Consider the following 13,088-nt stretch of genomic DNA (forward strand, 5'->3'; position numbering starts at 1 on the left):
TAGCAATGTTAGACATACTATTTGTGCACAATGGCTCTCCCTCGTAGACTCAGTGATTCATTTATACAAGTGTTGGTTAGGTGAGCACTGGAAACCTCTCCAACTGTTTTTATAGACCTGGACACTGCATATTGCCAGGACATTTGAGAAGCAGGAGGCTTTTTTCTTGTGAACTTACTGCTCTCCTAGTTTGTAAATGTTGTTTAGCAGTGAGCACCTTCTTAACTCCCTACTTGACAAGCAAGGCACAGAACCAGGCAGAGAGTTGAAGGGAACATTTGCTCTCTGACCTTCACTTGCATATTATGAACTATGAGATTGTTCAGAGCGCTGCAAAGGCTGTCTATACAAAGTAAATAAGTGTACTTTGGTGGCTCTGTGGACCACTGAGCCCACATTTAAGTTTTACAATAGTTAGGGATTAAAAATATCTTTGTAAAAGGGTCTGGTTCTGCTTTAGGACCATGACACACTATCTGATACCTCCATTAGGTGGAGCTCTGGGATACCTTTCATTAAAAATCCCAGGATTAGCAGGAAGCATCCCTTTTAAATTATTTCACAATATGGATACTAGGCAGGCGATATTTATTTTCTAGTTTGTTCTGTAAGGGTTCAGGGTGCTTTATTAATGAATGGTAATATTGTGCATTGATAAATTAGCTTTATCCATGGTAAGTTTGTAAAAATTGCTAGCACTCCAAATATTCAAGTGCAGCTTAGGTTTTAACAGCATGTCCGTCAACTGTTTTCAGGTTACACAGGATATATCATTGTACTTGCACCACGATAAGGAGATTGTACAGGACCTTGAAAGAGTAACTCACAAATGGGCTGATAAAGCCTCCACTTTACTGGAACTTTTGGAGTGCTGGGATTTTTTTCTTTTTCAGTATTTTTTTTTCAGTTTAACAAGTAGCTAACATGCTATTGTTCCGCCCATGCAGGAGCTAGCATTGACAGTGCTAACAAAAGTTAGCTTACAAAAGTAGACAAAATGCAGCAGTATGAAACAAGAACTGATATAATAACAGGAGATAGGCCTTTTCATAAAGCCATGAGGGCCAAGGGGTACTGGGGAGGTTCCCTACAACAACTGGGTATCCACCATTACCCATGCAATGGTGCAATTTATAGTCTATACAGATCTAAGAAGAAGAGATCAGAAACCAGTAAGAAGGTAGGCAGAAAGGTGGCGCAAAAGAAAGGGAGAATGCGCACCTGACGAATAGGGAGCCAGGGAAAGAATGGAGTGCTGGGATTTTTTTTACAGCAAAGAAACCGAGAAGCCAAGATAACATGTCCTGATTTCACCTGTTATGGATGTAGGACATGTGAGTTGTGATCGTCTGTGGGTCTGGTTATTCCTGCCAAAACAATCAGATTTTATTTGTGGGCAATCATCAACCAACTCATAGGTTGGACTTGTGTCTTTTTTCAACCTCACCTACTATGTAACTTTGGCATGCAGAATGCAGCAGCACACACTATATAAATGAGTTCATTTTCCTAAACTCATTTGAGAAGTCATATTTATGAATCAGTATTAAAGTGCTGAAATGTTAAAGTGCGATGGTTAAAGTGTTTTGGAAGCCAAAACTTGCTGTCGCCATAACAGAAATAGAGGTAAATCCTTTCAATGTGTTTCAGTGACAACTGTCAGAGCAAATTTATTTCACTTTACAAAGATTTCCTTTTGCCTCCTTTTATGTCTGTAGGACAGGAAGTGAAGGGAAATCTATTGAATGGGACACAGAAACTAATGTGGGTTTTATGCAAAATAAAAAAAAAACATTTGCTTTAGATAACACTATGAAGCAAGACAGCTCTTTAGCCCAAAGATGTTCGTAATCACAAGCAGCCCTTCTGGCATATCCCAGGGCTGTCAGAATACCAGTTATTCTTTCCCCTCTACCCCTATTGAAAATACCAAATAAGATCTTTAAAAAAAATCTAAAAAAGAAACAACGTGTCTTGTTAATAGACTAGCAAAGGTCATAGTGAAAGCTAATACAGTTCTACATGTTTAAAGTGTAATGGGCGTATACTTACCATCTGGTGCATTACTTTGTATATAAGTTATAAGTGCAGATGTTTCATGCTGTGATTTGTGATAGCAGATTAATAGCGAGTTTACGTTTACATGTGGTTTGCTAAGAAAAAGTTCTACGATATAAATTACCTTACGGTAGTGTTCTATGTGTTTTAAGCTCATATAAGTTTCCTGACCCAGAGCAATATAAGCCAGATATAAAGAAAATGTTTCCTTAAACAATGGAACATTACATCACATTATTCTGAGTATAGGTAACATTATTTTACGTATTAATCATTTTGTTTTGTCATTTTAGAGTTTCAATGGCAACAGCATCGTCTCAAGTGTTGATCCCAGAGATCAACCTGAATGACACCTTTGACACATTTGCTTTAGATTTCTCCAGGGAGAAGAAAATGCTAGAATGTCTTGATTATCTCACAGGTAAACTGGCGGTCAGCTGTTATTAATTTAATCATTCAAATGATGTAAGCTAATCATGATTCACTTCACTGGGCTGCACTTTGTCACGAGGACAGGATAAGAAATGTTGCCTACATTCAAATGAGAAGATCTGTGTATGTCATTACTAACTGATTACAGTTACACCTACATTACCTTACAAGAAAGATATTAAAATAGAACCAAAGCCAAAACTTTTGTTTTCATTTTGGATAGAAGAAGAGAAGATTATAACTCCTGTTAGTTTTTTCCATCCCATTGGGGAGATTTCCATTCACTTCCTGTTACATAGCCACAACAGGAAGTTGTCTCCCGAGTGAGGGCAATTCCCTCTTAGACAGTTATCACCAGGACCAGTGTCCCCATTGGGAGATTTTCACTCTATTCCTGTTCTGGTCACCAGGGAAAATACAGAGAGGATGACTCTCACTATTGGCAGCACAGACAGTAATAAAAACCTGACGTGTTCTAATCCCTCTCCATTCAAACAAAAAAAAATTCTGGATGTAGTTGCACTTTAACCGCTTCCAGACCATCCACCGCATATACTGTGACAGGGCGGCCCAGCTGCGCAAAATCGAGTACCTGTACGTGATTTTGTGCAGGTGATCTGGGGGGCGCCGGAACCCACCGATCGTTCGTAGGAGAGGCAGAATGGCGACCTGCCTATGTAAACAAGGCAAACCACTGTTCTGTCACAAAGGAAAAGAGAGATCTTCACAGTTAGAAAGCACTCCCTAGGAGCACACTTAACCCCTTGATCACCCCTGGTGTTAACCCCTTCCCTGCTAGTGTCATTTATACAGTGACTGTGCATTTTTTTGGCGTGTGTGAGTATTAGGCGCTGGATCCAGAGTTGGTCTTGCTTTTCAATGTACAGATAAGTCCATACTAAAGGGTGCAGTGACTCAGGATATGCAGCTCTCTAATATGAAGGAGTCTTAAAGATGTCTAGGGTAAATGCAGAGTAGTATAGGGAAACATCTGAGTGCCAGACCACAGATTTATGGGTTCAAAAGTATGTTATTTATGATCAAAGGGCAAACGTAGCAGACCAAGACATTTTGGGGCCTACAGCTTTCCCCCTTATTCAGGGCTTTAAGTGATGGTTTGTATGGTTTGAAAAGAGTAAACTTGCATAGGTAAAATCAGGGATGTCAAACTCCATTTCATCACGGGCCACAGCAGCATTATGGTTGCTGGTTGTATCTAATTGTATATATAAATAACAGTATAACATGTGAAATGAAATAAAGTGACAGTAGTCAGTCCATAAGATTTCCATATAGGTCCATACAGAAATAAAGTGATATATTGTTTCAGCACGTGTCCAAAAGATAGTGAGAAACCCTACACCCAAGTGCGCCTTCCACCATATAGATACAAGATGTGCACGGATACCTAGACTCCACATTATTAGGAGTGGAATCACACATCATAAATGATCCATCCACTGGAGGTAGAGAAGGGTAGCGTCACAGCCGTTGGTGCTGGTTAATCACTCTTTCTCATGTAGGTTTATGTAAAAAAGGCAAAAAGTCGCCACATAGCATAAAACCAGGGTGGTTTATTGAAAAAATGTCATTAACAGTGACCACAGGTCCAATACAATGTAACAAGTGGATAAAAATGTTCTCACATAAAAATCTGCAGATCAGAGTAGCGTGGTATCGCTGGACATAAACTCCGCCCTACTAGTTTCATAATACATGATCATGATGTCATTAGGGGCATCTGACTTTACTTGATGCATACTTTACTTGATGCATTCTTGTTCCAGGTCAGTTAATAAAAGCATTAAAGCCAGAGATGGCCAGGTAGTTATTATTTTCAGATGGAGGTCAGTAATGGCAGCATCTGTAGTTCTCTTGGTACAGGTGTACTTTAAGTTTCCATTGCTGTTCTTATTATTATGTTAATAGAGCTACGTAAATGGTAATCTTTGCTATTGTTATGTCTTCTGACAGCTCCCAGTCCTCCAATCATCAGGGAAGAACTCTGCACAGCATCTTACGACACAATTACTGTTCACTGGACATCTGATGATGAATTCAGTGTTGTTTCCTATGAACTTCAATATACCATATTTACAGGACAAGCCAATGTTGTCAGTAAGTATGTCTGTGTTCATGTTTTGCTTCACTGTTAGGACTAAGTCTAGATTTTATACGAAATTGTTGGAGTAATCTCTTTGTATCGTGTGGTTGATCAGCGTAGATAAAGGCATTAATCAAATTGGTCGAACTTGTGTCATGGCATAAGTTTTTAAACTAAATCTGAACTATGGGCTCCTTGAAGATCTCAGTTTACCCCTACACCCATAACGTACTACAATTTCAAAGCTTGTTCCGGTTTAAAGTGATTGTAAAGCTTCAAATATTTTTTTTCTTAAATAACAAACATGGCATACTTACCTCCACTATGCAGTTCGTTTTGCACAGAGTTGCCCCGAACACCGACTTCTGGGGTCCCTCGGCGCCTCTCGCGGCTCCTCCCCGCATCAGATAACCCCCTAGGAGTTTCCCCCTAGGCGCGCTCCCAAGCCCAGCATTCGGCGCGTCCATAGCCGCTGAATATATGACTCGGCCCCGGTGCCCACGTCATTGGATTTGATTGACAGCAGCGGGAACCAATGGCTGCGCTGCTATCAATCTATCCAATCAAGTGCTGAGAACCCCGGGTTTACAACCCCTTTAAGCTTTTCCAGATTGTTGAAATCCTCCTCCCATTCACCTCTGCAGTTGCAATATGTTTTGAATGATACCACTGAATGAGAGCTATATCAGATCACAGGGCTACACCTCCCAGATTTTAGGGGTATTACACATATGCTTGCTCCATGGGTGCTGATAAAGCTACTGATAAGCATCTAGAGAAATTCCCTTTCACCATGCTAAATTTCTTTAGCTGAGAGAGAACAGCGCTTTTCTTCAAGAGGTCAGAGGCTGAGGTGGGCAGAGATTCAGTGTTTAACATTAAAGTTAGCCATGGCTCATAACTGCTCAGTTGCATTCTAATAGCGGGGAGACTCTTCCACTGTCAGAATATACAGGTTAGCACTGCAGCCGCTGATCAAGCAGCTTCTGTCCAACAGGGCGGTTGAGCAGAAATCAATCTGTAGATGCAGTGGTCACACATGGATCAAAATTCATCTGGTCCCGGCTAACCTGGCTGAATTTCGTTCCATCTTTGCCACCTCTGTCATGAGCTATGGGCTTTAGGTAGTTTTGTCTTTACTGCTTTGCATGGAATTGAAGTTTAAGTGTCTAAGGGTTATTTCTTAGAATAACAGCAGTTAATAATAGCAATCAGTCAAGTGCCAATTTCTACCCTTGGTTTAGGCTACCCGTAGACGGGCTGATGTTCCCATGGCAGTGCTGAGATCCACTCCTATTTTCTGATTGCCTGACTACCATAGTGTAAGCTTCTCCTGACAAGATAAGGTTTGGGAAGGTTGGGCAGATGTTCCAAAAAGTTGTAAACCATACGAAATACTTATTATAACATGCCAAGGTGACATTTCATAGTATTATTGATATTGAGCACCCCCTATTCACTTTATGCAGTGCTGTCTATGAAGAGATCCCAATTTAACTTTTTGGCCTGTGTGTACCCTGAGACTCTAATGCTGAGATGCTTTATTTTTGATTTGTATAATTTATAGCTACATTTTATTACTAAGTTATCTTCCAAACTGCTTTAATAATATTTTTGCATGTAAGAGGGTTAATTCTGTCATGATTTTGCATTTTACTTTTAATTTCAGACGCAAGCTAAAGACTAATTGCTTAATTATTGAATGATAAATGAAACGCGTGTAGACAAGTACTCCTGATATTCAAAGTATGTGTTAATAAGATTTTCTTGTTGGGATGTGCTAATTGCTATACTTTGAGGATTGCACAGTAGGAGGCTGTCACCCACCACTCTCCACTTTAATTACTGCACTGTGGATCATCTTTTGAAATAGAAGATAATTAAGGAGATGGAAGGATAATTAAATGGAAGTTGACATTTCTCATACAGGCGTTAAACAAATAGATGGCAAAATCAAATAAAGATCAAGCAGAAATTATATTTCTAGAAAAAGCCGTATGTTTCTGCTGTAGTTTTTATTAGCAGGAGTGAATTATAGAAAATGTACAATTTACATGACAACTTAAGCTTTCTTGGTTCTCCACTTACACCCTTAAATTAAAATGTAGTTTTGTTCAAATTGAATGTCTGAGCATAAAATTCTCAGTATTATTTAATGCAAAGTCCTTTGATGCTACTCCTCATAGTCAGTAAATGCAATCTTCTTTTCCCCTTAAAAGTGGTGGGGTTGTTTGTCCAAGCCCCTCCCATATTAAATCACTATCACTATTAAATTCACTATATGCACTTTATGGTACAGATAATAAATAATACATGGTACTTTTTAACAAAACCAGTGGAATTCTACTTTAATACTGCTTGTTCTAATTACCAAATGTCTTGTTTATATCTATAGTTTTTTTTTAATTTGTACAGCCAGTGTAATTGTATAAGTGCCAATAGTGTATAGGTGGTTCAGCTTAGTCTTAGAACTTCTGTAAGATTCTTATTGCTATCTGTGTGTGGAGATTCACCCTCTTTATTTGTCTTTGGGGACCATTAAGGTTAGGAGGAATCCAAAAATGTTACAGTTGCCACCAGAAAAGAAGGCTAATTTAAACCTTGCATAAGGGAAAATTCTTCCATTAACAACAGTCAGAGGTGGAATTTCTGCTCAGTTTTGAAATATTCCCAGTTCCTATGGTGTCCATTAGACAGGAAGCTCCTCAAGCAATCTTTTTTCCCAATGAGGCCAAATCCATTCTGGCTGACAGGAAAAGGACTAAAAGGAAAAGTTCACTGCAAAAGAAAGATACAGATACTGTAGCTGCTGACATTTAATAGGACAGCTACCTGTCCAGGGATCCAACACGGTCCACATCCAAGCTGGCTCTTCAGCCGTCTTCGGGTCCAGGCACCGGCATGTTCACTTTGGAAAGCTGGCTGTGATTGCTTGCAGCTTCAAAACCTGTTTCCCCTAAAAAAAAAATGAAGTATCAAAACTTAAAGAGGAGGAGGAGGAAGAGGGGGGGTTGGGGGTCAGACAAGCAGAACTTGGCCTTTTGGGTGAAGTTCCGCTTTAAGTAGTGAAATTTACATTGTTATGTTTTTCCACACAAATTTTAGGAAATATATTTTTTGTTTACCCTGTTTTAACACAATAGGAAGGATTCCACAACCATGATTAGTAAAAATTTTATGTTTTTTACATCCTCCATGCAGTCCAATGAAAACACGCAGTTATTTAGATGATTGCAACATCCATTCTTTGGCATTTTCAGCAGCATTCTCAATTTTTTGCACCACGCATGATCAAAGATAAAAGTAGTGTTGTATCATGTCAGGTTTAAATATTAGAACAGGGGTGTTCACCACTTTCTGTGCTGTGTCCACAAGTATCTGTATATTAATTATTGTGCCCCAGCTGCAAAATTGCCACTGTCAGCCTGCCATAAAGATTTGGCTCCTGGTTATGCCATGTTGAATGGATCACTGAAACCCCATCTCGGGTTTTTTTTTTTTTTTTGAATTAACAAATAAGCTTGTTCATAAAATGTAACAGAAATCTAAAAAGTCTATTTTTTTAGAATAATATAGTTTACACTTTATAGCTTTATAGCTTTTATTATATTGTGATGTATACGTTATAGATTTGTTTCTCATCTCTCCAATTGGGACCCCTGTTCCGATGACAACTACCCTGTTTCCCCAAAAATAAGACCTACCCTGAAAATAAGACCTAGACTCATTATCTGGGAGGGCTGCAATATAAGCCCTACCTGAAAATAAGCCCCAGTAAATTTCATTAAAAAAAATTTAAAACTGGTATAAGGTGCCGTGTGTCTCTCCCTTTGTAACCCTATTTAAAAACACCATATTTACAGCCGCCGCTCACCTGCAGGAGGTCTTCTTCTCTCCTCCCTGCTGACATCTGCAGCCCCTTCCGCATCAGAGCTTGGAGCGGGCTGACGTCAGCATGGATCTGGGCTCTTCTCTCTTCCCGGTTGACGTCTGTGGATCCTCCCTCTTCAGAGCTCAGAGCGGGCTGACGCCAGCGTTGATCTGGGCTCTTCTCTCCTCCTGGCTGACGTCTGTGGCCCCTCCCTCTTCATAGCTCGGAGCGGGCTGACGTCAGCAGGGATCTCAGAGCAGAGAAGAAGAGCAGAACACGTGAGGGCCCAGTGGAGCTGTTATAAAGGTATTTTTCATAAATCTGTTACAAAGGGAGACAGTTTACACACTTATACCAGTATAATCGTTTTATTAAAACAGATTACATAAGGAACAGGATATATATATTTTTTTTTTTAGGGTTACAACCACTTTAACCACTTCAATACCAGGCACTTAGACACCTTCCTGCCCAGGCCAATTTTCAGCTTTCAGCGATGTCGCAATTTGAATGACAATTGCGCGGTCATGCAACACTGTACCCAAACAAATTTTTTATCATTTTGTTCCCACAAATAGAGCTTTCTTTTGGTGGTATTTGATCACCTCTGCGGTTTTTATTTTTTGCGCAACAAATAAAAAAAGACCAAAAATTTGGAAAAAAAACAAGTTTTTCTTTGTTTCTGTTAAAATTTTTTTGTACGTTACGTACATAAAAAACGTAATAAGTACGTTTTCTTCTTCAATGACGGGCACTGATATGGCTGCACTGATGGGCAGTGATACAACCGCACTGATGGGCACCGATGAGGTGGCACAAATGAGGTGGCACTGATGAGGTGGCACTGACGGGCACTGATGATGGGCACTGATAGGCGGCACTGATAGGCAGCACTGATGGGCTCTGATAGGTGGCACTGATGGGCACTGATAGGTGGCACTGGTATGCAGCACTGATGGGCACTCATAGGTGGCACCGATGGGCACTCATAGGCAGCACTGATGGGCACTCGTAGGTGGCATTGATGGGTACTTATGGGTGGCACTGATGGGTACTGATAGGTGGCACAGATGGGCACTGATAGGTGGCACAGATGGACACTGATGGGTGGCACTGTTGACACTGATTGGTGGCACTGATCACATAGATGGGTGGCATTGCTGGGCATCCCTGATTTAAAATGGTGCCAGTCAGTGCCCATTTGTGGGCACTGATTGGCACAGATTGGGCACATGTGGATGGCCATGGGGTACATACCTGGCCATCCACATGTTGCCCGGCTCCCTGGTGGTCCTGGCGGCTTCCCTGGTGATCTAGTGCGGGCATCCGAGGGGGGCTGCGCTGATAAACAATCAGCGCAGACCCCCCCTGCCAGGAGAGCCGCCGAACGGCTCTCCTCTACTCGCGTCTGTCAGACGCGAATGAGGAAAAGCCGATCAACGGCTCTTCCTATTGACATTGTGATCAGCCGTGATTGGACACGGCTGATCACGTGGTAAAGAGCCTCCGTCGGAGGCTCTTTACCAAGATCGGTGGAGCGGCGTGTCAGACTGACACACCGCTCCACCGATCGCCGCAATGCTCAGGCGCGCGGCGGCATGTTATCCTGCTGGACATCATATGAACCACCATAGCAAGATGACGGCCGGGCGGAAAGTGGTTAAGATTGTCCTTGTACATACCGTAAATTAATAAGACATCCCCTGAAAATAAGCCCTAGTGTGTTTGTTGTAGGCAAAATTAATATAAGACCCGGTCTCATTTTCGGGGAAACACGGCGAGATTTGTTCTCTCATCCTTTTGTGTCTGTAGGACAGGATGGGAAATCGCCTCAAGATTACCCAGTATCAAAAAATATCTGACAGGTGTTTTAATCACTCCTTGCTCTAAGAGTAAAACAAATATTTGAGGCCTTAAATATACTTGAAGTAAACATGCTGAATCCCTGGTTTTACTACTTTCTAAGGCAGACAATACATGATAAATTTTTTTCCTTCAACCAGAAGTTTGAACCAAAAAAGAAAAAATGCAAATTCCCCCATCAACACACTCTGTGTGGAAGGATTCCCCCAGCGCTGTTGTGTTCTGTTGTTGGGGAACCTTCCATGCCGGCAGAATACAATGATCAGTGTTTCCAACTAGACAGCAGCATTAAATGTTTGGAAAAAAACAGACAAGTGGCTCAATAGACAACCAGCCAGTCTATACATGGATCAAAATTTGTCCAGTCCCTGCTGAACTGGCTGAATTTTGATGCATGTATGGCCGACTTAAGTTAGAGATCCTCATGTACACCATTGCTTCCTGTCAGTGATTCAAAAACGGCATCTTCTGAGTGTAGTAACTTAAAATATTTAATGAAATGCAGTATAAAATTTGACAATACACTCACAAACTGGCGATGTAAAAACAGGCATGTGTCATAAAGATCATCCGCGCTTGTCCAGGAGGAATAGACTGTAGCCGATAAGTGCCCGAGGAACCATCCCTGGTTACAAGCGCGGTGGTGGGATCCAACGCTGTAGGTATCTGGGGAGGAAGATCCGTATGCTCCGGAACGTCTGGCTGCGGAATACACTTCCGGGTACAAGGTCAGCGGGAGGGTGGGCACGTTCGAAGCATGCGTGCTTCTTCTTCATGCATGAAGAATAAGCACGCATGATCCTCTTCAATCTGCAAGCAGGCAGCCTACTGTTATATTAACTTTTATAGTTTTTATGGACATTATATCATGGACACAAAGATCAGCAGGACAGGCAGCGACTAGCATTTTCTGAAGAAGATGTCAACAGTGGCAGCTTTTTATATTTTCTGATGATAGGTTTCTTATAATTCATTGTTAATCATACATTATTATATTTAAATAATTTTAAACCTGGTGATTTTTTCCTTTTTAAAAATACATAATATTGTTACTTTACTGGTTTTGTATAATGAGCACAGCCTTCTCTGGCCCGCAGAGCAAATACTAGCTATTTATATCATTTTCTTTGCTACTTAAACTCCTTCACACCAGCTGTTAATGACTTTTTAGAAAAATAACACTAATTATTTAATAAGACAAACAGCAGCAGTAATATGTATTTAGAAAAATGCCTTGTGTTTACAGGATTATTATTATTATTTGCTATACCATTCTCAATATAATAAAGTAAAATTGTAGTACCTTTTCCACACCTTAATTTCCCTATTAATGCATTGGAGAGATAGAATGTGACTGCCTGTACCTTTTTACAGTTCATAGCAAAATAGTATGCTACAAGATGGGGATTGTTTTTTTTAATGTTGGTGGAAGGTGTAATAAATAATAATTATAAATACCATTAACATGTATAGTTCATATATATTAGTAGATTATTCATTTGTATTCTGTACACTTACCTTTAACCATTTTCTTACTGGGCACTTAAACCCCCTTCCTTCCCAGGCCAATTTTCAGCTTTCAGCGCTCTCACACGTTGAATGACAGTTGCACGGTCATGCTACACTGTACCCAAATGAAATTTTTATAATTTTTTCACACAAATAGAGCTTTCTTTTGGAGGTATTTAATCACTGCTGGGTTATTTATTTTTTGCAAAAAAAACGAAAAAAGACCAAAAATTTTTAAGGGAAAAAAAAACAAACAGTTTCATAGTTTGTTATAAAATTTTGAAAACAGGTAAATTTCTTCTTCATGGATGTGCGCTGATCAGGCAGCACTGATGGGCATTGATAGGCTGCACTGATGGGCACTGTTTGGCAGCACTGATGAGCAATGATAGGTGGCCCTGGTAGGCATTGATGGGTGGCACCGATGAGCACTTGTAGGCGACACTGATAGGCAGCATTGATAGGTGGTACTGATGATGAGGCACTAATATGCACTGATAGGTGGCACTGGTGGGCACTGGTAGGAGGCACTGATATACACATGTAGGTGGCACTGGAGGGCAATGCATAGCAGCAGTGCCTCCCTGTTTGGGACCAATGTCCCTCTGTCAGAATCCAGTGATAGGATCACCAATCTTCTGTTTACATCACGTTATCAGCTGTCATTGGCTGACAGCTGATCATGTGCTAAGGGTCCGGGATCGGCCCCTTACTCCGATCTGTGATCAGCCAAGTCTCATTGACTCTGTGATCACAGAGCGTGCCCTGCAGGTGCATGTTTTTTCAAAATATTAACCATTTGTAATCTCATGCACAGCATCACTTGCAATGGAAGAGGAAAGGGAAACAGTAGGAACCGGTCAAAAGGGGCTGAGATATATACCTGGAAGCTACAAGCCAGTCAGCCTAACATCAATAGAATGTAAACTATTGGAGCGGATGATAAGGGACTTAAATCCAAGATTTTGCTGATGAATACAGTAACATTAGTAGTAACCTGCATGGCTTTACGAAAGGTTTTTGCCAAATCAACCTGTTAACATGAGGAAGTGAGTTGCCATCTAGCTAAGGGAAGGCCTGTGGATGGGAATGTACCTGGATTTTGCAAAAGCATTCAATACGGTCCCCACAAAAGCTTAATTTACAAGCTGGGGTCTGTAGGCATAGACTATAGGGTTAGTACATGGATAGAAAACGGGTTACAGGATCGCGTCCAAACAGTGGTGATAAAAAGCATATACTCAGACTGGT

General features: G+C 40.8%; 1 protein-coding gene across 2 annotated transcripts in view; it reads left to right on the top strand.

The window, feature by feature from the left end:
* Positions 1–13,088, top strand: part of MID1 (midline 1) — a 659,238-nt gene that overhangs the window by 592,626 nt on the left and 53,524 nt on the right. For both annotated transcript variants that reach the window (XM_073616351.1, XM_073616350.1), the window contains exons 6-7: positions 2,352–2,479; positions 4,465–4,608. In XM_073616351.1, the coding sequence (XP_073472452.1) occupies positions 2,352–2,479; positions 4,465–4,608 (272 nt within the window). The remainder of the gene's footprint in view (positions 1–2,351; positions 2,480–4,464; positions 4,609–13,088) is intronic.

This window comes from Aquarana catesbeiana, linkage group LG02 (genome assembly GCF_042186555.1).
Source record: "Aquarana catesbeiana isolate 2022-GZ linkage group LG02, ASM4218655v1, whole genome shotgun sequence".
Taxonomy (NCBI): Eukaryota; Metazoa; Chordata; class Amphibia; order Anura; family Ranidae; genus Aquarana; species Aquarana catesbeiana.